The sequence below is a fragment of the Ciconia boyciana genome, chromosome 5 (assembly GCF_034638445.1).
Source record: "Ciconia boyciana chromosome 5, ASM3463844v1, whole genome shotgun sequence".
Taxonomy (NCBI): Eukaryota; Metazoa; Chordata; class Aves; order Ciconiiformes; family Ciconiidae; genus Ciconia; species Ciconia boyciana.
In genome coordinates, this window is record NC_132938.1 from 78,856,567 (window position 1) to 78,883,112 (window position 26,546).

The window sequence follows — 26,546 nt, forward strand, 5'->3', positions numbered from 1 at the left end:
GTGCTGCAAAATCTGCATATGACTAAGAGTCAGGAGATACATACAATGGCCCTTGTTGAGCCACAGGGGAGGGGACCCTCCCACCCCAGCAGATGTTAGCAGTAGGACTTCTGGAGAACTGCTTGTTTGTGCTGGCTGAGCGTGCAGCTGGACCACGCAGTGATTTGGGAATTGTTGGCTTTAACAGCTCCTTTCTGTGTGTTTCCCCGGCTTGGCAGAGCAGGGCCATGGAAAACCCGGAGCGCTCGCTATGCGATCCCAGAGCGTTCCCCAGCAGGGAGTGTGCAGCACCCCTTCCCTGCGGGCGCCCGAATCTGGCTCGCCATCCTGTCACTGCAGAACCAGGAAGTGACATGTCTAATAAATAAGTACCCTTTTCTAAGTTCTTCACTGCTTTTTTTCTCCTCAGTTTTTCAGAACTTTGCTTCTTGCATGAATTTTACCAACATACGTATCTTCTTTTCAGTAACATCTAACCTGTATCCCTTTAACGTGGCCTGTTTTTCAGCACATGGGCTGCAATACTGTGTGAAACTCGGTAAATGCATCTGAGACTGCTGAAATGTCTAAGCCCAGTAGGATGAATTAGAGATGGAGTAGCAGTCTGAATTCTGTGGTTTGGTGGGGGTGTGGTGGTGTGTGGTTTTTTTATTATTATTATTTATTATTCAGGCAGCTATGGCCAGATTTCATTTAGTCATTTTGGTTTATTTTTTTGTTGTTTCAGTGGCGGTAGGGTAGTGTTCATTCTAGGTCAACATTTTTCAAATTTTATATTTTTAAGTTAGACACCTAAAAGCAAAGTTTAGGCACTCCAGAATAAGGCTTAATTCTCATTAGTACCCAGTGTCTGCAGCTCCCACTGAAATCAAACGAATACGGCTTTCCATACTTCAACATGTTTTTGTTATGATTAAACAGACACTCATAAAACTCAGACAAGCTGGAATCAAGTTTCACATGGAACTGAATTGACATTTTTTCTTAATAGGATCCTTGTAATTAGTGATTACCAGATGCATTTAAAATGTGTGAAATGCCTGCAGGAATGGGAATTAAGAGGGGGGAGGGATGCCAAACACCTCAGATCTTCTCCTGGCAACCTTTCATTTTAAATTTCTGCTCTGCACATAGATGAAGCAGCATGGTTTCTATAAAATGTTCAGCTGTGGTTTCACATTAAGTTGATGTTACCAATAAAGAGAGTGACTTGTAATTGAAAACTTATTTGCTTATAAATAGCAGGTTTTGCTCTTGATGGCTCCCCGCTTTATTTCAGTGGTCATGTTGCTGTCCTTACGATAGGTGTTATGAAACCTGCCAGTATTCTAATTCCAGCAACTATCATAATGCTGTTGTTTGTCCTTTTGACCTAAAGAGAAGAATAAGACTTCTGGGCTCCTTTTCTGATGAACTGGAGGAGTCTCACATAGCCTGAAGAAATACACCCAGGGCTGTTACCAGCCTGCAGCGCAGGAGCAGAATGACTCCTCTGGATGAGGTAGCGTTGGCTCACTCTTTGTACCATCTGTTCTCCCACTTGTGATGGAGAGGTGGTGGTACCTCATAAAATTAAACAAGCTTGCTTTTTTTCCTGTTTGGAGTTTTCATCCAAAAAGGAATATCTAAATGTGGACGGCTTACTGTTACCCTGATGCACGTCCTTTTCTCTGGGAGGGGTGCTTTTTTTTCTTCTCTCCTTTCTCTTTGGAAAGGCAGTGCTGGACTGTAGCTGGCCCTGACCACAGGGAGGCTTGTTAGGAGCTTGTATAGTTCTTGAACAATGCACTCGTGCACGATAGCTCACATACAGCTGCTTTTCATTTCTCTCCAAGTGATCTAGATCAGACTCATTACTCAAATTATCTTAAATTTGGAGCTGTAGTTTTACTGGATGCTTCCATGAAGCATATGAATTTTCTGGTCAATGTGAGGATATGCTTGAACTCTTGAATAGTTAAGATAGTTGATTCTTTTAGGATGAATAATAAAAGCCCTTTTTGCAACACTTCCAATGTTCCTGTGACTGCTGACAGCTTTGCTCCTTGGGTAGATTCTTGCCACTGCAGCCAGAGACTGTTACTGCTCTTACCCTTGCAAAACTGTCCCTGACAGAGTGGTGGACTTGAGAGGATGATGCTGGGAAGGAGGAAGTAGATTCCTGGTTTGCTTGTCAGCCATTTATGGTATATGAAGAAGAAAACAGAAATGCGGGCAAGACATGGTTATCTCTTATTGTAATCGTGTACTTAAATTTTTCTTCCTAGATTGTTAATCTTTTTATTTCCCCTTAAAGTCTGCTTTTTTCCCTCCCTGTTTCTAATAGATTCACTCTGAGCAGCTCAAAAGGAAGAATAAAGGTGCAGAGGATCATCTAGAATTGTGCGCCCATCAGTGTGTTGAGATGGAAAGGTATTAATTATCTTAATTTTACGTGGAGAAACTTCTTTTATTTTTATTTTTTAAAAAGTAATTTACATTACATTATTGGAAATATATAGTTGAGTATTTCCTGCATATGTCAATGAATTTTTCTTCCAGAGACCCAGTTTACTACTTTTTTTTTCTGCTTTAATCTGTCCTGTGGAGATCTGTATCAGTTCTGTTTAAATAAGTGAAACATGAAAATTTTCTGTACTGAGAAAAGCAAAATCATAGAGAATAGTGTAGGTTGGAAGGGACTTCTGGAGGTCATCTGGACTGACCTCCTGCTCAAAGCAGGGCTAGTTAGGTTAGGTTACTCAGGGCCTGTCTAGGTGAGTTTCAAATATCTCCAAGTATGGAGATTTCACAACCTCTTTGGGCACCTGCTTCTTCACGAACTAATATTAGTCCTACTGATAATGGCAGTAAAAGAGGCTATACTGTAGGATATAGAGATAAGAGATCACATTATGGCTACAGCCTCTAATGAGGCTGTGATGATGGCAATGCCTTTCTAAGACTGTTAGTGAGTAATAAGGAGCTTTAAGGAAATTAATAGTGCTGAGTACTTCAGTGAATACTGCTGTATTCAGCAAGATAACCTCTGGCCAAAAAAAAAAAAAATATTTTTTTTGAGGTAGCTGAGAATGATTAAAAGGTAGCTTTAAAAAGGATTAAGTATAGTGTGTGGATTTGAGAGAGATATAGAAAGAAAAATTGTTTTAAGGTAACTGTAGATTGTTTGGGGAAGCTTAAGAAATAATGCCCTACCCTTCTTTCTTCCTGTAAGAAGCATTTTTTCCCAGGTTAGTTTATGGTGAAATAACTGGATTTGAAATCCCTTGTGGACTGGGATTTCCCATTTATTCAAGACATTGTGAGCTGCTGCCAGTGTAGTTTGACTCCAACCTGTTTCTGTGAAGGGAGGGAGGCAACAGGTTCCCATCTGGTGATGGCATCCCTGGTGAAACTGTATGCCAGTCGCTGGCGGTTCAAGCCCTGGACCTGTGACGCAGACAGCCGTGCAGCGAGCTTCCTCTGCCTTTCAGCTTGGCTGCCTAACAGCTACCACAGGCAAGAAGTTGGCTTGACTTAACAGAGCCGGTTGTCCTCTGTCAGCTACTGTATGTTAAATTTCCTGGCTGTATTTCCAAATGGTGTTCATCTGTTTATTCTGCTTACGCTGTTAGTAGATCACTGAAAATATCTCAGGTCTGTGTGGGAGACACTGACCTAAATGAATCATGGACTTGTTTTCCTCCAAGGGTGCAGCCCAGCTGTGAGCCCAGGTCAGTAAGGCATTGGTGATGCATCCACATCCTGGCCGAGGCTGAGCTAGGAGGCAAAATGGGCTGTGCATAGGTCTTGTTCTGTTTGTGGTGATGCCTGATTCAAGAAAAGAAAGAATAGCCGTGTAAAGTACCAGTTAAAAATGTAAGCCACATAACTGCACCAGAATCACAGCTTTCCACAGAAATGAGTACATGTAACATCTGAACAGACTCGTGGTGCTCAAGTTATATCTGTGGAGCGAGCAGCTAGTCAAGCTGTATCACTGGGGCAAGCAGCCAGACCAGAAAGGGCTGTGGGAGGGGGACCATTTCAAAAAGGTGCCTACTGAGGCTAGGAGAGCACCCTAAAAGCATTGCAAGCTTTTCTAGCTATTGGTCTTCATAGAAAAAGAGCAAGCACTTGAAAACATCTAGATTTGTCTCCCTTCTTGTTTTTTAACTTAGTCTTCTGTTCTTTCAACACTTTTCTGCCATCTCCCACCAGCTTCCTGCATGTATGCATTTCAGTGGGGGAATTCATCTGCTCAGAAAGCACACACTACTTGGTGGCTCTGCTTGGCTGAGCTTTCCATTTGATTGATTTTCATGGCAAAACTTCAATTCCCTCTTCACTAGTGATCCACAGGCAGCTACGTGAGTCCTGGGTGATGAGTCTGGGTGACAGTGCTCCATTTACTGCTTCTTCAGAGACACAGTCATCTGTAACTCACTCATGGCTCATTTAAAGCCCCAGAAAGTTGGTAAAAATAATTTAATTGGCTTTCCTGAGGTTTGAACTCAGCCTAAATGCTGTCCATCAGGAAAAAATTCAATTATGGTCTTGGTAGTATAATTAAGCAGAAGATCCAAGTGAAAGGGGAATTGTGTTATTTTTGTGATGTACAGGCCGTATAGGGTACAGAAGTGAGGCAGCAGCATTGAAGCCCAGTCCCAAAGGACAGGAAACTCCAGGCACGGAGGGGAGCAGCACTGTGTGATAAGTACATGCCATTTAACGCCAACCAGCTAGTCATCATCATCTTGCATGTTGCATATTTGTTGAGGGGAATAGTCAGTCTGGGAGACACTAAGTGCCTCTATATCAGTAGCTTTACTTCTCTCTTCACTGAGACGGGACAGATTATAGGTGCAGCTTCAGTTAATCACTGGGCCCCCTTTTTTTTTTGGCTTATTTTCAGAGAAACCAGATGTGTTTCCATTAAGAACATGCACCTCTTCTGTTGTTGTGATTTGTGTAATTCTTAAAATTAAGCAAAACTATTAAAGAATAATTGTTTCTGTTCCCATTAACAGCACACAGCTTCTCCAGATGTGGCATTTGACAGCCAAACAGCTGCTGGCTATTAAATGTGCCTTAAAAGCTCCATTCCTTTGTCGTAAAGGGAACAGAAGTGTAGGGACGTTTATGGGGTGACAGGCAGATGTTTTGGCTACATCAGATTTGAGCGAAAGTTTAAGTGGTTTCTCTACTATAGTTGCAGTATGTACATGTTTTAACCCCTATCATACACCTTGCTTTATGGAGCTCTCTTCTTGGGACTGGAGTGAGATTATTTCTAATCTCACACTTACCTCCCAAGCAACAGTGCCAGTACTTTTTTCACAACGTCTGGGACATCTCAGTCCAAAGACAATGCAGTTCTTCTGCTAGGTGGATCTCAGCTGCTGCTGGTGGCTGGCTTTCCAGCTACACTTTTGAAATACTGGATGAATATTTTTGGTGAAACTTGAGTTAAAAAATTAAGTTGGAAATAATTTGAAATAATGTGTTGTGCTTTTTTAACCTTTCTTTTTAAGTATATCCTCATAATCATCAAAGGCAGGTGTGTTTGTGTTTGTACCAGCGCAGTACACTTTATGCCCAATAAACTGTTTTTTATAGTGGTACATGTGAGGTGGAACGTAGAACTAGTGGAGCTCAATTTCAAGAGATCTGGCTCAAATTCCCAAGCCTAAACTCTGAGCGGAGATCCGCTCACTGGGTGTTGAGTACTGGAATAGCACCACTGATCCTTAGGGAGCTGCACCACATTGTAACTATTCTCTATCAGCTCAGAATCTACTAAACTTGTAAGAGCTCATGAGGCTGCAAAAATTTTTTCTGCAATAAGTCTTTTTGTTTTCTTGGCAAAATCTTGTTCTTCCCACTGCTTGTTGGAGTGGAAATTCTTTGTCATTTAGTCTTAACTGGATAAGATTTTAATACAAAAATCACAGTGTATTTACATGAAAAAAAAATCTAAGATTTCTACAAAACTGAATTAAAAGAGAGCAAGAATCCTGTAAAATCATATGGAACATGAAAGAATAGGCTAGTTCTATAGATAAACTGTCATTTTTAAGAATTATATGCCTAATTTTGTTCCTATTTTAAGTCTATTTCTAGTACAAGTTAAATTAAATATTCTGTAATCCAGGTCTCATTCTCTCCCATATTCTAAAGGCCTTTTTCTGAAAAGTGCATTATCATAAAGAGAGGAAATATTAGCTGAAACGGTTTGCCTTGAAATTTGCCATGTTTTTTAATCTATCCGAACCAGTTCATCCTCCATAATTCAAATGCAGAAATTTCTTTCTTTTCGTGGATCTGCTCCTTAGGCTTAGCCAAGCAAGAAACCTATGTCCCAAATGCCCACCCAAGGGGATGAAGCATGTGTTTAACCCCTAGACTCTGGAATTCATTTCCTGTCAAAATATGACTCTGTGGTGTTGGCGTCTGGCTGTAAATCCTGGCTTAAAACCTTTTTTCACAATTGTTTATGGTGTGTATTTATGCTTTCACCAATCACAGGAGAATGACCCCAGCACACCAGCCTTGAAATTATTATTTCAAATAGAGTTATATGCCTTTGGTATTAATGTTTTGCAATAAATGCCCTGGAACATGTTGTAGGTATGTCCATTGTTGCCACATAACTGCTATTAGTAAGTAATAATGCCAGTTTCCAGTGAAAACCAGGGAGAGCCAGGAGCTCACGAATGGTACCAGCTGCAGAGCTGGGACTCTGCATGGGGCTTGTACCTGGCTATTTGATAAACATGTATTTCTTGGCCATCAATCTATGCTGCTACAAGCCCAAAGCAAGTGGCTCATCAAAAGAGCATGGGGCAGGCCATCAGGAGCTGAACTGGTTGCTCCTCCATTATGAAAGTCTGTGTTAATGGGAGCTGTTTTGTCTTCTGCTGCTTCTCCTGGCCAGGAAAAGATGACCTACAGGGAATGCTCTTAATGTTGTTAGAAGCCACTGGCGTCCACACTTTACGCTTCCTTTCTGGTGCCATCATATTCTGGCTTTAGCGATAGCTTTGGGACAAATACAAGTTTTACTCTGGCTCAGTTACATGCATAATTTAATAAAATTCCCTGTGCATGTACAACCAGCACTTCATTGCCTAACCCTGTTAGGCATGGGTTAGGCATGACCAGCCTGGTTAGTTAGGCAAGACAGACCAGCATGGTTTATTTAGCTGGGTGGCATTGACCTGCATAGGAATTTCAGTCCCATTCACATACAAAGCATGTGCTGGGCACAATTTTTGTTCTGGCTCCCAGCTGAAAAACTGAATTGCTGTAAAAAGTATGCAACCATTTATAAATAATTAATGACAAAAAGCCGGTAGAGCCTAGAAATTGAAATGGCGCAAAGATGTACCATAGAGCAAAAAGTGAAAACCATTTTAAAGGCAGCTAGGTGAATACGTGGGAGAAATGAAAATATCTTTAATGTGGTGCACAGTTAGTCTCTAGTAGTGGAATCCTGCATGGATAGGGCAACTTGCAAACCAAAGAGAACAGACCTAATTTCTTATTCTTGGAGAACGTGGCTAGAAGGATATTGGCTACTACTCTTCAGATATGTCATGGAAATTATGAGTAAGGTTGGGCTCTCTCCTTTTCCTGCAAGCTGCTAAAACTTATGCTGGGAGACCAGCTTCCTTCATTACATCTGTAGGTTCTGCTTGCATGTGAAATGCCTTAATTTTCCCAAAAAAGGAAATTTAGCAACTAATTCAAAGTTTACAAAGAGGAGTTAATATTCTAATCTTTTATTGGCTTCTGCATTAATCATAGCATGCTATGTAAGTAGGATGAGTTGTGTATATGAAGAGATAAAAAATACTTTAGAAAGCTTTTGCACATAGAAGGGATATACTTTGTCCTAAATGACCACATGAAAATGCTTTTAATGTTCTCTGTTGATTGATTTTACAAAACATAAAAAACTGTATCTTCCAAATTTGAATGGATTTCATTTTTCTGATTTCTTTTTCTAATAGATTGCCTATTTGCATAATTTAATTATTAAAACCCGAAATACCTAATTTAGAAAATGTTGGCAAGAGCGTAGAATAGTCAGGGTATTAATGGTGCAGAAACGTACCTGTGAACCTCACAAAACCAGAAGTAGTTTTGAAAAAATTGCTTTCTGCAGAAGCTAAATGTTGTGTGCCCTCTAGAGCTCACCAGCGGAAGTTTAGGTAGTCATCAAGAACTGTCTTGTTCTGGGGTAGCTCCTAATCACCAGTATCTTGAAGATGTATTCAAGCACTCAGATCATCTGTGTGCTCTGAAAGTCCGGACTGTAAAATGGATCTATACACCAGATATGTTTAATGTTTTACATCACAATAAATATTTCCTTCCAATTATCAAAGTGGCTAATGTTAAAATACAGATAAATGGAGTTAATAGGTTCTGGTCAGAAGACCTTAGTCTAAAACTGAGGGAAAACCAAACGCACTGAGAAATCCAGCCAATGAAGTAATTTTCTGACTTTCGTGGTGATGTTGAAACACGTGGATATTAGAGAGCTGGAATCAATTTGTAGGGATTTGAGTCTTTTGCAGTTCCCTTTCTTTTACCCAGGCACAGCTGGTTCCTGCTCTTGCCCAGGTACTCCTAAGCCCAGAAAGGAGAATGTAGAGAGACAGGGTGGGAGCAGCCAGAGGTGAACATCATTTACAGCCACAGTGTCAGACAAACTGTGCGGAGCAGAGGAATGAACACTTCCTGGCTGAAAATAAATATTTAAAGCCAACCCACCATCTTTAAGGGGTACTTCCCAGCTTGATTCACGCTCTGATCTCAGGAGGCTGTGGTCACACATCTCTGCTTGCAGTGGCTGAACCAGCAGCAGAGATGAGCACAGCCTGCCTAAATACTTGCTGCTGCACTCCTGCCACAGATTGCTGCCTGTCTTTCACTGTCCTCAGGACTGCACTTAGACATTGCTCCTTTATTTTGAACAGTTGTTTTAGTCTAAGCTGCTTTATTTGACTTTAAAGAGTTTAAGAAACCTTGACTACTTTGACCAAACTGGGTAAGTGGGTTGTGCTGGCAGCTGGGGAAGGTAATTTGCAGTAGAGAGGTAGTGAAGGTGGCAAGTGGCTGGGGCTGTAGAGGAGTTAAACTCTTTGGCTGGCTTTGCTGCAGCTGGAGCAGGATGTGTGACCGCAACCCTGGGCAATGAGCAAAATACTCTTTACCAGAAGCCATTTGTAGGGCCAGAGTTTTTTCTCTCAGCTAAGTGGCAAACTGGTTGCTCTACTGATCTCACACAGGAGGTGTGTGGAGCAAGGAAAGAGGAGAGCAACTAGCCTACCTTTGGTTGGTTGCCTAAGCACAGATAAAAACCTGATGTTTTGAAAGCTCAATCTGAAAATATTGGCCTGTGGTTTTAGCAGTTCTGTCCTAAATCCCTCAATGCTGTTCAGTAACGTTTCACCTTGCTTTACTTAACCTCTCCCTTCCTTATGCCGTATTTCTAGGGGCTCTAAGGAGGCTGCAGCGATAATTTTTCCCTTACTATGTAAATATAATTTCATGCACTTTTCCTAAAACTGCACATGAGCGACTACTTCTATGCTGTGGCTTTTTGATTCTTCCAAGCATCCTCAAAAGCACCGAGTGCTCTGCGCAGCGTATATCCAATTCTGTTACGCAAAGCAATCTCAGGCTGGGTCAGGCATGTGAGTCCAAATGAGCTGAAGATGTTGTTTTCCAGGGAAGTGCACTTGAGAGAAAAGGGGTGTTGCTACTTATATTGCAAATTTTGCACTATGTAGCTGATTAAAAATGAAACCTATAAGCAGAGCACTTGGTCATGCTGCTGCCTGAAAATTTATTGTCTGGGAACCTTAGCACAGAATTGCTTAAAAAAGAAAAAGTGCCACTTGCTCTGGTCTATCCAGGATTTTGCAATATTTAGTGAGACAGAAAAGGGCTGGATTTCTTTCACGAGGTTCGTTGTTTTCCTTCTGTGGTTTTCTTCACGAGCTGCCACGTGGCACTCGTGCTGCTGGGGCTCACCTGCCACCCACGCACAGCTGAGGCTTTGAAAACTGCCATGAGTGTTCAGAGCAGCTGCAGCCTGCTGCACTGCCATGAGATGCATGAAAATGTGCATCGAGAAGGTCTTTCTCTTAATCGTCGTGGCTTTGAAAGAGAGTTTTGGCCAGTTAAAGCGATCTAACAAAAGACAATGCTCTCTTCAGTTGGGTACTCTGTTTCTTTGAATTCACACTAGTTGCTATATTGTGTGTGTTTGTTTTGTTTTTTTTAAAAAAAAGGCAAAAGGTTAGTACAAAGAAATATCTTTCTGCAGAGAAGAAAAATCATGTGATGTGTTCTAGTGCTTCAGGACGTTCCAGTGCTAAAAATCCCTGGTCTTGGTTCCTTGTGTAAAAGTTGAATTTCCCTGTGCCAGAGGTCTAGCTCTCGAAACATCCAAATATCTTATTTCTGCCATGAAACTTTTTTTTCGGTGCAGGCAGGCTTCATGGCAGCTCTGAAATTGCTATGAAATTCCAGCTTGTCCAAATCCTAGGTGGCAAGTCAAAAAAAAGCTATTCAGTTTTACTTGTCCTTATTTACTACTGTTGGTATTTTATTGTAGTCCCTCTGCAAACCATTTTGCATTCATGCTAAATAAAAATACATTGCTATTATAGTCTCTGTGTTGTAAATATCGAGAATAAAATGAATCATTTTATGCTATCAGCACAAAATTCGCCACACTTATTTACTCTTGTGATTGGGATAGATGGGCTTGTTTATTGGATAATTTTATCAATTGCCCTTCAAGAGTTTCCCTGGAACTTGCAGCGCGATCCCTGTGGATTGCCTGTTTAAACTGCAATAAGTATAACTGATAAATTCTTACTGCGATCAGTTTTTCTGGTAGTCCAAATGAAGAATTTAGTATTTTCTGCCTAAATCTAGGAGTAATTTTGCTATAACAGGTTGGTAATACTTTTGAGCCTTGTAGTTTGCTTTCTGGTTATGCATTGCCTATATTTAGAGTTGGTTTAAGCTGATTAGGAAATGAAGGTCTGAGCTTGCAAAAGACATGAGTATTTCTTGAGAACTTGGGTTGGGCTTAGGGCTTTTTGGGGTTTGTCTTAATTATGTCGCGGTCCATTCTCTGAAAGTCACATTCCACTATTATGGAGCATCAAGTGAATCAGCCCTAATTGCTAGTTAGTTCTGCGAATTCAGAGCAAGCCCTTAAGTGCACATAAGACCTCTGTGTCCTTAGCAGAGAGACTGAAAGAAAAGAATTTTCCCACCAAACAAATATCATTTTAGCATTCACAACAGAGCAATTTTTACAAGATACAAATGTTTTTAAAAGGAACTTTCAGGAAAAAAAAAATTAAAATGTGTTATGAAGTGTTACAGAAAACAAAATGTGCCATCAAAAAACTTTGTGAACTGAGCACCTAGTTTTGGAGTTCAAAACCAATTTAACCATTTTGATTGCATTTTTGTTAAAGTTGAAAATAAAATTCTTGAAACTGTGGGTGGATGGCTGGGGTTGAGGGCACATGACAGTCTTCATATAATCCCCAAAAGGGTTGACTTGGATTTTGTCAACAGAAGGTAGGAAAATTCATAAAGACTGCTTGTTTAAATATTTTAAATGAATTTCTGCCACAGAGCACTTAGAGATTGCTTGTGTGATACTGCTCTAGTGCTCTCTCATTGCGTAGCAGGAAGGAAGGTAGCAGGAACTCAGTGCAGGACTAGCTCTGCTGTCTGTGTTGTCACATTCAGAAGACAGCTGACAAATTTACCTTCTCTGCGCTTCAAGTTTTGGTGTAAAGCTTAACATCGCTATTTCTTTCTAAGCAGGTGTGAAAGTAAAGAGCTTGATGTTGAAATAAGGAACCTGATAGAGAAGAATAACGCTTACCAGTCATGCAAGGACCCCGAACCTATTGCCCAAGAGAGTCCAAACCCTCAGAGAACTTCATGTTCCCTTAAGGTAAATGCATTCTGCTTTTGCAATGTTTATCTGCCAGGAAAGAACATTCAGGGGATGTTCCCTGGGTGACTTGATTATGCATGAAACTTTTTGATTTCTGAAATGATGCAATGAACTTGCCACACTTTTTTTTTTTTCCTTGATATAGCTACTTTCTGTTATGAGGAAGACCGAGTGAGAAGTTATGTTTTATAGTACTTTAAAAAGTCAACTAAATGCACTGATTATCCAAAGTGCCACCCTCTATAGCCACCTGTGCCTTTTGGATAATACAGATCCACAAAACTGTATACGCCAAGAGCACTGACATTTCTTTAGGTTGTTGCATTTGGTAGTTCTGATTTAACTGAGATGAGCAGAGGTAGGGGGGACATAGATCTTTGGGAGTGTCAGAAAGGTTTTGAGATAAATAGGAAGAAAGAAGAAGAAAAATGATGATTCAAACCCACGCTTCTTCTTTCAAACAGAAAATTGTAAGCCACCTGCTAAGATGGTCATCTTTGCTTGCGGTGAAGCAGCAGTTAACAAGCATGACAGAAACTTGTTCTAGGTTTCCCTCTCGGTTTCCCTCCTCTCCCCTGAAATAGCAAGCTGCTTTTTATCGTGCAGTAGGAGGACAAAAGGAAATTCCTGTTTTCTGCAAACTGGGAAAGGGAGGAGTGAGAGGTGCTGAGGAGAGAAGTGATTAAGCCATGAATGCCATCCACCTGCAAGGGATGACACACTTACTTGCCTGTGTGACTCCACTACGGGATGGGGTGGGGGGGGGAAGGAAACCTCTGAAGGCTGCACCCTGAGGCGTGATGCAGGAAATTGATGAGGAGGTAAAGGAGAGATGACTCTCTTCTATGAAATCCAAAATTACACATAGCTTCTTTCACATATAAACTGCCATCTCCAAAATGACTCATGAGCTCGGGGCATGAAGCTGAGCTGAGCCTAAGGAGATGCCGCAGGGTCAGACTAGTGGGATTAGAAACAGTGAGAGAGAAGCCACAGGCAGGAACGGGGATTCCCAGCCCCAGAGGAGGAATAAGCACAGTGAAACAGAAGTCAGTGCAGAATCAAGTAGCATTGAGCTATGAAATTACAGGGCAGAACAGCAAGCCACAAATGGTCTGTGGAAACACCTAGTCCCCCCTGTTAGCCTCCCTCCAACAGAAGGAGATGTAGGAAAGGATTTGGGGCGTGTGGGGAGGAAAAAGAAAGGATGTGCTCACCTCAACTGTTTTCGTGGAGTGCTTCAGCACTTCACACAGAATACCATGGCAGTATTTCATCTGTAATGCTTTTATGCTTTTTGCATTTATAGCACTTGTTTTCCCATGAAAGATGTGTGTGTGGTTTTCATAGGTTAAAGGAGGAAGGTTTATGATATTTCAGCACTAGAAATACACTGGCTATTTTTTATTTATACTTTTAAGTCAAACAGCTTTTCACTTGGCTGGTTATTGACTCGGGCTTCGAGTGAGTGACAGCTTGACAGTTGTGATGATAAGCTCCAGCAACTTCAGTATAAGAGGTATTGGATTGTGTGCTTTGGAAAAAGAGGTAATATATTTAACAAACCTAGTATACTGTCAGTTACGAAGGTTATAAAATAGTATTTTAAAAAAAAAAAACAAAACAGAAAATGTCAGTTTGTGTAATGAAACGCTGATTTAAACTTAAAATGAGGGGGAAATTCTATATGTAGGAATTAGGAAAAAGTTAATAATGAAACAAAAGTGTACCCTTCCCTATAGTGTTGGTCATTCATCAGGAAGTTATTTGGCAGAGCCAGAAAGTCATTTTTATTCTGTAACTTTTTTTTCTGGAGTGATGACTATAAATTGCACACTGCAAAATGGCATTTCCTCCTAAGCTTAAATCGCTTTTGAGACTGTTATCTGGAAGTGTCTCTAAACAAAATCCCTTTTTCACCAGGATTTTTTTCCATAAAAATATATATTGTTATTGTGGTTTTAAAGGCAAATATTTAGAGAGAGAGAAAATGTAGGTCTGCAGAATGAACTAATTCTTATCATAGGCTGAAGGATGTGCATCCTTTATCTGTAGTACTTTAATTGCAGCTTGTCATGATGCTATGTTCCCCATGCCAGGAGAGGGAAAAGATTACAGAGAAACATCCTTATGGGCAGGTCACAGCAATTAGAGCCTGTTGGTGTACTGGGGTCCCTGACACCCACGTATGGTTAATTGGTCTAATATAAGGGACTTGAGTGCCTGTGTCCCTATACATACTTTGTCTAGGTGAGCAAACTGCCTGGGTTTTTTTAAGTGTTGAGCTGACATAAGAGGTGAGACATTAGTGTGGCATCATTATTTTACACTGATTTAAACTCTTCTAAGTTTAATGTTTACTTTTGTTAGAGCCATTGACCAAAAAAGGGAAACATACGATGAAATCTTTTACTGATTAGAACAATTGATAATTTCTAATTCACATCTACTTATCTATTCCCCCTGTCTTCTGTAACATCATTTATTGCTGTAATGTGCAGCACGAGTGTGTGTGAATGAGAAGGATTGCAAGCTCCAGTCCTGCAGAGGCCATAGTCTATGAAAATGCCTGTCCTCAAAATGTGCCTCAGGAAGGAAAGAGTTCCTTGTTCTGTCTTCTACAGAGGGGGACACTGAAGGCCAAAAGGATCAAGCAATTTGCTATTTTAATATAAGAAATCAAAGAAACATATTTTGTACCACAAAAAAGCAGCTTCCTTTTTCAAATTTAAGTATAAAGATTATTACATTCAACTGGAATAAGCTAGACTAAATATTATGCATCAAAATTACAAATATTACTAAGAAGTACTCATGCAGAGTGTTTTCAGTATGTTTATTAAAATCCTTCATCAGGATTTTACACACAGGAAGGATGTTTTCTGGGGGAGGTGAGGGTGGATTAAAAATATCAAATAGGAAGGGAAGCAACTAAAGTAATTAGCACTGTGTCAACATAAAGTAAAGTTGACAGAGATAATATATTTTATGGCATCAGTTGGTAAAAAAAAAAAAAAAAAAAGGCACTTTCAAGCACCTAAACTGTTTTGGGTTTGAAGCAAGAAAGAAAAAATTTTCATTTAAGGGCTATCTGTACTTGCAACAACTATGTTGTAAAACTCATAATAGCCTGTTTGCTACAGTTACAAATTATCATCCAATTATTGTTCCATGACACTGGGATTTTCATCATCAGGCCTGAGTTTGCAAATGCTTAGGTACATGAGTAGCCATGCCCTTATGGTTAGTCTCATTGGCGATGATGGAAAACAGCGGATAAAGGAAATCCTGAAACAGAAGCCGATGCTATGTTTTACTTACTCTGAAACCACATCTTGCTCTAATTTTATCTGGTTCCCACATATTAAGGCACACATTTGCATCTGTACATATTTTTCTGTCAGAGTGAGTACCTAACCAAACAGCACAAAAGGTTGAGGCTGACATACTTACTTAAGGGAAAATCCCTTTCTAGCACACTTCTCTGAGTGAAGCATGTGGACCAGGTTTAGACAGGAAGAGGTAGATTCTTCTTCTGGTTTAAGAGCTGATTTTATTCTTCCACTAAAATCTCTCTTTTTTACCTTTTCACCATGTGCGCTAGAATGGGAAAAGGGGTTGCAATGGATATTGTAGCAAAACTGCTGGCATAACAGCAGTTTCAGGAATAAAGCCAAAAGCAAAGCTTGACCAAAATGTAAGCAAACAGAAGGCTCCCCAGAAGCCAACAAATTTTAACCCAAGTAATCTCAGAGTAAATCTAGCTTCTACAATTCTGCAACTGAACAGTACAATAAACAAACAAACAAACAACACACCCCCCCCCCCCCCCCCCCAACAAACCTCACGGCAGATATCTGATCAGCTAGGAAGAAAAAAAAAAAAGGATGATTTTACCATTTTGTCATCATCAAGGAAAAATTCACTTTTACTTCAATCATGCATTTTAATGGTTCTTGGTTTCACTGCAGTTACTGAACAGACGGAATTTTCAGAAGTGATGAGTGGCTTTCATTATCTTAATCTGTGAGTGCCTATTTTGTAATACTGTAACAGAAGCCTTTCCCAGAATAAAGATCCAGCACTCTGAAAGTGAGAACTTTTATCTTCTTGTGGGGCTGATGCTTGTGAAGAGGATTCAGCGTTGGCCACAGCTCCAAGGCTTTGATTTTTCCCCCATTGCAAGCTTCCCAAAGATGATTAAAAGGCTTTTACACACAGAAAGGTCAGGTCTTCCTAGAATACAAACTAAAATGAGAATTATTTTTAAACAGGGAAAAAAAAACCCCAATCTCAAAGCTGCTATTAATAGAAATTATAGGATATCATAGAAATAGAATAGAAATGAATAAAAGGCTTCTAATCAGTTCAGCCCACTTTGCCCTTGCAGGCAGGGTTGTATGCTGCCACTTGTGAGTTAACTCGGTGAGTTTCTGAGGGGCAGCGAATCCTGCCTAGTCCCATTTGCTTCCTGCGAAGCTTTTTCCATACCTGGTAGCTGACTGGCTTATTCCTGCTCCTTGCAGCAGTCTCTCTACAGGAGCTTCTGGCTCCCAGCTCCCTGCCAGGCATTCCTGGCATCCACACTCCAAAGTATCTGAAGTTTTCTTCCCTGAGTGTGCTCAAACTGATTGCCATAAAAGAGGATGTTTCCCCCTTCACCCTGCTCTTTAAAGTAATACAAGACAGCTGTGAACAAATATGAGAGATAAAACAGGTACCATCTGTCATAATGATCAGAGCTGCCTGATGAGTTTTGAAAAATACATGGCCAATTCTCTTCTGTCACCATTGCCTGTAGCATGGACAAAAATCATAAATGCCAAGGATAATGCTTCATAGGCTAAGTATGTGAGTATGAGTGTGGAAAAAAGGAGTATGAAGAGTGGGAGAAAGCTGGGTAAAAGTCTTACTAAGAATTCATGCAGATCAAGAGAATTTAACAGTTTTAAATTGTGATTCACAGACATTACAGAAGGTTTCAGACTATTAGTCAAACTTGCAGGTGCAGGTTTGCTCACTATATTTTCTTAATACATTTAATCATGTTTTGATCAGTCACTGTAATAGAGAGAGAGAGCAGTGGAAGCCAAGGAACAGAAGGGCTTACATGGACATTAAGGAAACATTTTTATAATACACATAAAAGATAAATTATCAACCACTCTTCTAGAAGGAGCCAGATCTGACAAGCTCTCCAAAGACAGAAAGTGATCACTCTTGTTGTATTAACTTCATTTTCTTGAGCTACCAAGCTTCACTTGCTCGTCTGGAGAGCAGACCCTGCTCCGTTCCTCTCCTTTGTTTTCCATGTTTATTCGAACTATGATCAAATGTAAAGAAAAGTTTATTTATGTTCAGTGGTGGTTTATATTCAGTGATGCTACAATTACATGTCACAGCCCAGCAGCAGGAGTAATGACGTTTTGTTTCCTCGTTTGGGATGGAATAGAAGGAATGTGCAAAGAAAGTGATTTTCTGGAGAGACAGTGGAAGGAGAAGTAAGGGATGAGAAACAGATGAGAAGAGAATCTAAGTTACTTATGCTTTTGCTCTAAAATGTATGATGGACCCCAGCTAGATAAAGGCCTGTATGTCTGCGCATTTTAGGGAGGCTATAAAAAGTATCACAACTCCGTCCACTGCTGATTATGATATGGTTTTACATGTGTTTATGGAGAAGTCAGAGGCAGTTATACTGTAAGACACTGCCAAGTTTGTATTTCTCTACTCAGAGACTATTCCCTGCAGTCTGTTTTCTCGTGATTTTTTTTTTAGTGTAACCAGTAGATGCCATGACACAGACTGACTTGTTCATTTAAAGAGGAAGAGATTAAATAATCAGGGAAATTAAGGGTCATGCAAGCATTAGATTGGGATTTATAAAACTCTCTGACCAGTTCATCACTGCTGTTATGTCACATTTAGCAAGTCTTGATTTTGCATGTCAGCAGCTAAAGTAGGTATGATTTCAACGCAGTGAAATCTGATTTTTAGTGGTCTGTGACAAGAGTGGGACTAGATTTTCCCCACAAGCCCTTTACTGCAGTGTTAGGGATGGTGCTAATTTGCATGGCAGTGTCCAGCATGTATGTAGGCAGGGGTGCTGCCCACGTCTGAGGTGCCATTTCAGTCTATGGCTGCAAGAGTGGCTCAGGCAGTTCCTGAGGAGCACTCGTCTTTGCTAGCACCGATGGACGTCCTCTCAGCACAGCGCACAGCTGACATAGTTCCCACTGTGCAGGACAGGCACACTTGGTTTATCCTTGGGTATCTTCTCTGCTTTTCTGTAGATATTTACCAAGCAGTGCAACACCTAGCAAACATACGCTGACACTAAGTCCGTGTTTTCCTCCAAAATTTACTCTCCTGGTGTTTTGTGCAGACCTGTTCACACTTTGCAGACACCCTCTTCAGCTGTCATTTTTGCTTCCTTAGCTTCCTGTCACTGTGTAGGACTAGGACAAATTTTCCTCCAAAAATCTTTAACTGGTCTGGTTATGTTTTGCAGACTGGAAAATTTTAAGAGCTTTTTGAAAGTTTGCTTGCATTTGTAAACAGTTTTTTAGGTTTGCAACTGCATTTACAGTCTGGTCTTCAACTAGAATTCTCCAAGCAATTTAAAACTGCATATTTGATTCAATAGCTTCAAATCAAGTATAAATGCCTTAAAAATGTTTTTCTTGTTTTGACTTCTGAATTCTGATAGTTGTCAAAGAGTCCTTCTTTCAAGGATTTTTATATATCTCAGATTTCTGAAGTGCTGTTGTACAACTAAGTTGTTCTTCATTGTGTAGCAATGGACTGATAAACAAATGTAGTGTCTTTATCTCTGCAATACCAAAGAAAATGAATGTGGTCATCTCCTTGTCTGTCTTCTCAGTGCTATGAACTGCTTTCACAGAGACAGACAACAGGTTTGCTTCAACCTCTCCCAGTTTTTGCTGGAGGAATACCACCACCTCTGAAGAGCTTGAGCTTTTGTTCCCTACTCATTGGCATTTATTCTATTCGTATAGATTTCAGACATACTTTTCTCTTTCTAATACCCTGTACTGTTCTTAGGTGGCAACCAGTACAGAAAAGCGCTTGGGAGGGAGGGAACAAGGTACCTATCTCTCACTAAGCTGCTCGCACAACTGAACAGCACTGTTGCTCTTGAGCAGCACGTTGTCACCCTTGAGATGTATTTCCTATCAAGTCTGTTAAAAGCCATTGACTTTACGCACTGTGCGAAGGGGCATCAGTGTTATCCGTATGAATGCTAAGCTTGCCTAGCTAGGCACTGAAGAGTACTCAATGTCACTTCTATTCTGTTGTATTTTGCATAAAATACTTGTAGTGAAGAGCAATAGCTAAGATGGTGCAAGAAAATTTGGCACTGTTTTTAATGTGTATACGTAGGGTGGAAGGCCAGTAACAAAGCTAAGAGCTTCTACACGGGCATGCCTAGCTCAGAGCTTATTGATTGTTAGCAGGGAGCAATAGGTTTTTCAAACAAGGCAGTAATGTTAGGTGAAAGATTTGCCCAATAAATGAGGCCAGTATAAATTGATTCACTGACAGTACCAAACTGCATGCAAAAAATAGCTATTTCAGCAAAGAGCAAAACTTGACTCAAACTCTTATGCATAGCCCTAGTGTGGGAAAGGACGATGGCTGTTGCTGCTCAGTCACTATGGTAAGCTCACAGAGAGTGAAAACGGCCAAATGTGCAGGTCATTTTGGCAGGGAAAGGGGGAGATGTGGAGATGCTGTTGCTGTTCTAGCCTCTACTCTTCCAGGAGCTTCACCTTTTCGTCCAGGTCTCTCCAGTGGGGGGCAGAGGTGGAGAGTGGAAATGAACACTGTTGCAACTAGTTAAAATCCCTATAAATGGCACCTTCAAATCCTCCAGTCCAAGAAAGAATCATTCACTTTCAGTACTCATTAATAACAGTCATTAAGATATCAACCACAAAGGACTTGGTGTCCTAATGTCCACCTAGCTTTCCAGGAAGCTACTCAGCTTTCCAGGAAACTGTTTTGAACTAAATAACGGTAACAACTGTGTGCACTCCAGGGTCTTAGCCTCATCTTCTCTTCAAAGTAATTTGAGCACTAATATCTTTCAAGTGGAAGCTGTGATTCATGAGTAGGGCTGTGCCCTGGGTTTGCTCTTCTGTCCCCGCTGCAGGGACCACTCAGCACCTCATGTAGCACATCGCAGCGTGCTCTTGTGAGGAAATCAGAAACTGGGGCTCGTTTACCTTAGCAGGCCAGACCATAAAATGCAGCTGTTCAATCCAAGCTTTCTCCCAAAGCTTAGCTGCTGCTGGAACAGGGATGGGACTGCTGAGCATGGGAGCCGGGGTAAGGGAAGGTGTCTGTGCTTGAGAATCATCGCCCTTGAGAGCAAACATGCAACATGGAAGTTTTCCTGATTGTATTTTTATGAATCAGATGCTCACTGTTGGTACTTTATAGACAGAAACAGACTCTGTTTCCATGAGTTTATAATCTATAGGACTGTAGCAGGCCAGCGCAAGGTAGTGGGACATCGTGAGAAGATGATAGATAATCGCTGTTCGTGTCATTTGTGTCTAGTGACAGTACCCTCTGCTTCAGCAGCTGGCTCTTGACTCTTCATGTGCCCTAACTTTAGTACAGTCAGAACACAAAATTATGCAGTGACAGCCTGTTAATGGATGCTGCAGATGTGGCTGTGACAGACAGATGGACAGACTGTGGGTGAAAGGAGACATCATCATTCTCTGATCTGACACTAACATCTGGATGACCTTTAGCATTCAGTTGGTCTGTTTCCCTATGTGTATAATAGGGTTATTGCCTGCTTCTGCAAAGAGCTTTGAAGTCATTAGCTGTAAGCTTTGATTTGACATAAATTTTTAAATAATATTATAATACCGGTCTCATTTTTAAAATGCGTGGTGCTTCCTCTTCTTTCTCCACTATGGGGATTTTACAGTTTAACTATTACTACCTTCTCCCAGGTAGCACAGTATGTTTATTCATTTTTAGAAGTTCTCCTTCTCGCATGTCTGTTTCCCAGAGGATGGCCTTCCTGTTTCACTCAGCCTTGCTTTGGTGGTACAAAGGTTTATGTTATTTCATTGCCTGACAGTTAATGGCTCATATTTCTTACAATATATTAGTCACTACAGAAATGTCAAGAAATGCACTTGTGGAAATTGCTGTTGTTATCAGCCAGTAGTTCTTCCTTCTTTAAACCAATGCTATACCTGGGAGGGATATGCTCAAAGACTAGTTTTGGTTAGGTACGGATGAAATTCTTTTATTTTTTGATGGGTAGGATGACTCCTATATAGAATCTAAAATGTCTTTATTAAAATAACATTTATTTTTAAATTTCTCTCTTTATACCCCACAAGTTTTTCAGCTGCTCCATAAACCAGGAAAAAATAAAAATAACGTCAGGGTAGGGAGGATATATTTAATATGCAAATATTATAAAATAGTAGCTTTCTTCCAAATTGGGTTTTATATCTTGCAAAAGAGGAGTTGTGTAGTCAAACACTATGAACCAAAGATCTGGAATGTGGCTGTTAAATTCCAGCATTTCACAGGATTACTTTACTTTGACTAAATCCTTTTTTGGAATTTGAAAGAACTCGCACAGATTTATATTATTTTATGTCAAATTTCACAGGTTAGCTTTCGTTCCATTCCTTGAAAAGGAAATAAGCAACCTCTGCCCCCACTGAAAAAGCCTCAAACCCAGGGATCTTTCCACAATAAGGAAAATTATTTTTCTTTCATGCTTCCTTCTCAAATCCATCATTATGCAGAATTCCAAGACTGAAGACGACAATATGTTGCACTCTTCTATTTTGTCCTGACTTTGTATGTGAAGTCTGTGGAAGCCTTTTGTTTGTTAATCTTTCCTGTGAGTTTAACTTGGTAAGGTTAACCTCTTTTTCCAAATGGGAAACTAAGACACAAGTTTGAAGGGTTGAGTACCTTGAGTACTCAAGTGGAGACTTGAGTAGCTTGAAGCTAGAACCGTGCTTAGATAAGGTAAGTACTAGAACTGCAAATACGATGTCCTTAGGAGAAGAATAACACCTGTCATTCTTCATCTTTGTGCAGCTTTTCTTCAGGGAAAGTAAATAAATTTTCCAGTTGTGGTTTTCCCCTAAACATCTTGGGGTTTGTATGGGTGTGCTCTTCCCCATAGCTGTTAACAGACTTTGCTTTTACTCCTTTATAAGCATGATTCACTACTTTTTCTGTCATGATAGCTCACACTGTCTTAGTGTCACTAAATACTTGTCATACTTACGTAAGTCCTTTTTTACAACTGGAAGCAGGGATAGAAAACCCTATCCTCTTATTTACTGAAAAAACATACCCTTCCTTCCCTTATACATGCCACTTCCTCTCTCGGGGTGAACTGGGCAGTTGATTGCGATTTACGTGCACTCTAAGCAGAGTACTGCCTTGCATATTAGTCATAGGCAGTGTGCTTCAACCCTTCTGGGAAGCCCCAGCCAGGAAGGAGGAAAAGGTTAAAATCAACATTCCACCACTTATTTCTGAACCTTGGCTGCTTCCACAGGCAGCACTAGCGGATCTTCTGAGTCTTAATGCAATTCTTCTGCTCCTTTAGCCAATGTAAAGTATCTGTTTCATTGTTGTTCTTCTTCCAAAGACCTGTAGCGAAACAAATGCTCAAGGCCGTCTTGGATGCATGTGGGCAGGTGTGAGTGACATGGAAGCCCCAGCAGACCCACTAGAAGTAAGTGACTGTTTTGGCTGTCCTCTGAAGTGCTGTCTGATTAACAGGAACAGCTTGAGCTGGTGCAGGTATCATATGTGTCACTTTGTAGATTGACAATTATGGGCTCATTTTTGTGTTCCAGTAGATTTGTCTGAATGATTTACATTGTTTAAGAGTAGAAGGAAATGTTAGAATTATTTTTGGATATGGCATTCTTAGAAAGAAAACCTTCCCTAGCGTTTTTTTTTTCCCCCTAAAATTATCTGGTCATTTTAATTTGTTGTTATACAAAGGGTAGAAAGTGGTTCGTTTTAGTGACCCAACAACTTCTGTGAGAGGTATTCGGGCCAGCTGGGTGCCAAGTGTATACATAGCTGTCAGATTTGTGAGTTGTCCTATTCGCTTTAATAGGACTCTTAAATATGCACTTAAACACATGCCTAAGGCCCAGATTCTGAAAACAATTCAACATGTGAATAACTCCATTGACTGTCAGGTAATTGCTTCAGATATTTTAAGTTAAACATATCGATGAACTTCTGCAGGAAGAGGGATTAAGTGTTTTCTGGCATGGACGTCAAGTGCTCCACGTTTAGAGCTCAGCAGGACTGGCCATGGCACAAATACGTGGTCAGGATTTTTGCCTGTGAAAAGACACAACAAAACTATTCTTTGATCTTCTTCATTGGTATTTAGCATTAAATTCTCTAGCTGAAGAAAAGAAATTTATTTAACGAGATTTAAGACCTCAGAAGTGCTCTCACTTTTATTCTGGTTTCTTATATATTGTTTGAGAATTTAGGGAGAAAAAAAATCCCTGCAGGTATCTAAACATAGTATATTTTATTTTTATGAGCATGTATCTTTTTTCCAGTACAGTTCTCTCTCTCTCTCTCTCTCTCTCTCTCTCTCTCTCTCTCTCTCTCTCTCTCATAGAGCACATGTTTGTTTTCATGACAATTGGTAGAAACTTCTTGGAAATTATGATATACGACATTGTCATTATAAAAATGAGGGTTTAGCTGCTGCTGTCCCGCATGGGCAAAACTCCACACTTTAAAAAATGGAACAATTGCAGACTGATTTCCTAATTTCTCCAAATGGCCTATTCATTTTCTGTATTGCTTGTTTTGAACCCATTGTGCTAAAGTTTATTGCCTTGGGCCTGCAAGCACTTACTGGGGCAATACTACTAATTATTCTAGTTCTTGTAAATGAAGGGAATTACTTACACCCACTTCAACTTATGCTCAACTTTTGTGGCTTGTACTACTTGTTTGTATTACCCATCTGTAAGATAATTAAAATCCTATTTTGTGTTCTATGTCTCAGATGGTACAAATAGACATAATTTTGTTTATTTCAGTGTCCATTTGCATAATGCTTCAGTTAAAACACAGACTAAGCAGGGTTAAAGCAGATGTACACTTCAGAATCTGCTGTCAGCAGGTGTAAAGGTACTGAAATACAAATGCAATGTAAGAAAATGTTGCTGTTCCAGTTTCTTTACATGCATGCATCAGGGTGGATGGGAGTTTTATATGATAATCTTGAATTGGAGAGAGGATGCCGAAAGCATTCATTGTTGAACATTTCTTTTCTCCAGTCAAGGCACATGCTACTGACCAAAAAGAAGACTGTATCAGCCAATTCTCTGGAACACCAGATCCTCTCACTGGAAAGACAGAGACGAGAGGTGATCTTAACTTTACCCTTAACCTTTACAGATATAACCTCTAAGACAGACATTACAAATCAGTAGTATGCCCGGGGCAGGAAATCACTGAATGTGTTATCACTGTTACCTACACTGTGTTTATGCTGCAGTTGGTTTTACCCGCCAGTCCAGCAAGGCCAATGTTTTTTCCTGTGGGAGTCTCATCCTGCACTCTTGTGAGACAATTTTTATGTGGAGACTTTCTGCTTTGCATTTCTTCACAGCCCAAAGAGTGCAAGCACTTAAAATTATGTTTAAACTATTCCTTTAGTCCTACTTCTCTCTACCAAGCTAGGCAGAGGTATATTTGGAGAACTGTTCCTAAAAATAGACAATGACTTACTGTAACGCAGCTATGAATCTAGAAGAACAGAGATTTATATGGTACAAAGGGCAAATTTTCTTAATGATCACTATTATAAAGGCCAAGGAACCACTGTGAGTAGTAGCCAGTTGGTGTGTTGGTCACAGGTAGCAGCGAACTGGAATCTGTTCTTTTGCTGAGCATCCTAAAGACCCTATATCCTACAAAGCAAAATGCTTCAGAGGGACCTATTTGGCTTTCTCCAGTAAAAATGCATGCACGCTGACTTCACTCCTACCACTTACATGCGTGGTGTTAGCCAATCTGCCCATCTTGCGTATTTACTCAGTTTAGTGGTACTGAGAAAGGCAAGCGGAGTTTGCCTCCAGTAGAAATTGCAGTCAACAGGAGTCTTCAATTCACTTGTTTGAAGTCAGAGACCTTCTAATTGGAAATATGTTTATGGCACTTAAAGCAAACTAACAAGAAAGTCCTTGGCCATTTAGGAGTTGCAGCCTGGGATTTGTACAGCGTTGCAAATGATTCACCTGTAACTTATTGTGTATTTGCATGTTTCCTGAATGTTACTTCCTGAATGTTATACTTCCACTGAAATAACAAAGCACTGGCAGATGGGCCATAAAGCTTGCCAAACCTTAAACTTCCTTTTTCTGAAATGAACTGGCCAGATAATAATGAGGTTGTGAACACTGATGGCTGGAGGTTTAGAATGCCAGTCTATTTTTTATTTATTGACAATGTCGAAATAAGGGTTATTTACTGTGACTTCCTGATAATTACAGCTTCTGGAGGTGAACAAGCAATGGGATCATCAATTTAGAAGTATGAAACAGCTTTATGAAAAACAGGTAACAATGTTGACTACTTCTATTGGAATATGTATGCCACCTGCTGATAGTTAAGTCTGTGCTTAAATGCCAACCAGGCATAGCTATAGCAAATATCTTAGGGGAGAAAGGCATCATGTTTACTTTGTCTTTACTCACAAATTAAAAAAGCTTCATCACATAAAAGTGAAGCTAATGTGTGTACAGTCTTCAGTAGGACAAAATAACCAGAGAAGCAAGGCATCTCTAAAATAGTAGGGACAAAGGTGAACATGACAGCAGAGATCTTCATGCCCTCCACAAAGTAATAAAAACTTCTCATACTTCAGAGTACAATCAACTGAAAATTAGCCTGCAGTGCCTGGTGTGCCCAGCCACTGATCCACATCATCACATATCTGTTGGTTCTTGTCCCATCTCTTGTGGCTGGCTTGTGAAGCCTGGAAGCTCACTGGGGCTCCCTGTAATGGGGGGAGCTCTCACACAAATCCTCCATGAATGCTGCCTTCTATAAGCAGAGAGACTTTTTTGCTTTTGGGAAACTACTCTGTACAAAAGCTCTTCATGAAAAAAATAAATTGTAAATAAATACTTTTTATTTCCTTTTTTTGTCAAGATCCCATTGGCATAGCTTTCATTCCTTGCTTGCGGTTGTGTGGCATCTTTGCTGCAGACGTTCTAATCAGCTGCCTAGTGAAGCTGGCTGCTTACAATTTTGCTGGGTATTCCAAAACCCAAGTTGGTTCATTGAGTGACGCTTCTCATCTCCTGTTTCCTTCTATGGAAAGGAAGTTTGCAGAATGACCTCATGTGCTTATCAGGAACATTTTCTCTCTAATATTTTCTAGTAAGCTTTACTGACATTTGGATAATTTATTTGAATTTTTTTTTCTTTCCCCAAAGAGAGGAGGAATTTAAATGGCTCTTCCTCATTAAATATGGGACTGTTT

At 40.2% G+C, this 26,546-nt stretch overlaps 1 protein-coding gene across 17 annotated transcripts in view; it reads left to right on the forward strand.

The window, feature by feature from the left end:
• The window catches only part of TNIP3 (TNFAIP3 interacting protein 3), a 106,036-nt gene that overhangs the window by 36,732 nt on the left and 42,758 nt on the right, over positions 1-26,546 (forward strand). For 13 of the 17 annotated variants that reach the window (XR_012042509.1, XM_072861621.1, XM_072861615.1 and 10 more), the window contains 5 exons: positions 2,327-2,412; positions 11,848-11,983; positions 22,659-22,745; positions 24,334-24,423; positions 25,552-25,617. Coding sequence is in view for 16 of the 17 variants with exons in the window: in XM_072861621.1 (XP_072717722.1) it covers positions 2,327-2,412; positions 11,848-11,983; positions 22,659-22,745; positions 24,334-24,423; positions 25,552-25,617 (465 nt within the window). In the remaining variant the exon portion in view is untranslated. Of the gene's footprint in view, positions 1-2,149; positions 2,187-2,326; positions 2,413-11,847; positions 11,984-22,658; positions 22,746-24,333; positions 24,424-25,551; positions 25,618-26,546 lie in introns of those variants that run through there. The other 4 variants (XM_072861619.1, XM_072861630.1, XM_072861631.1 and 1 more) reach the window with 2 other exon arrangements.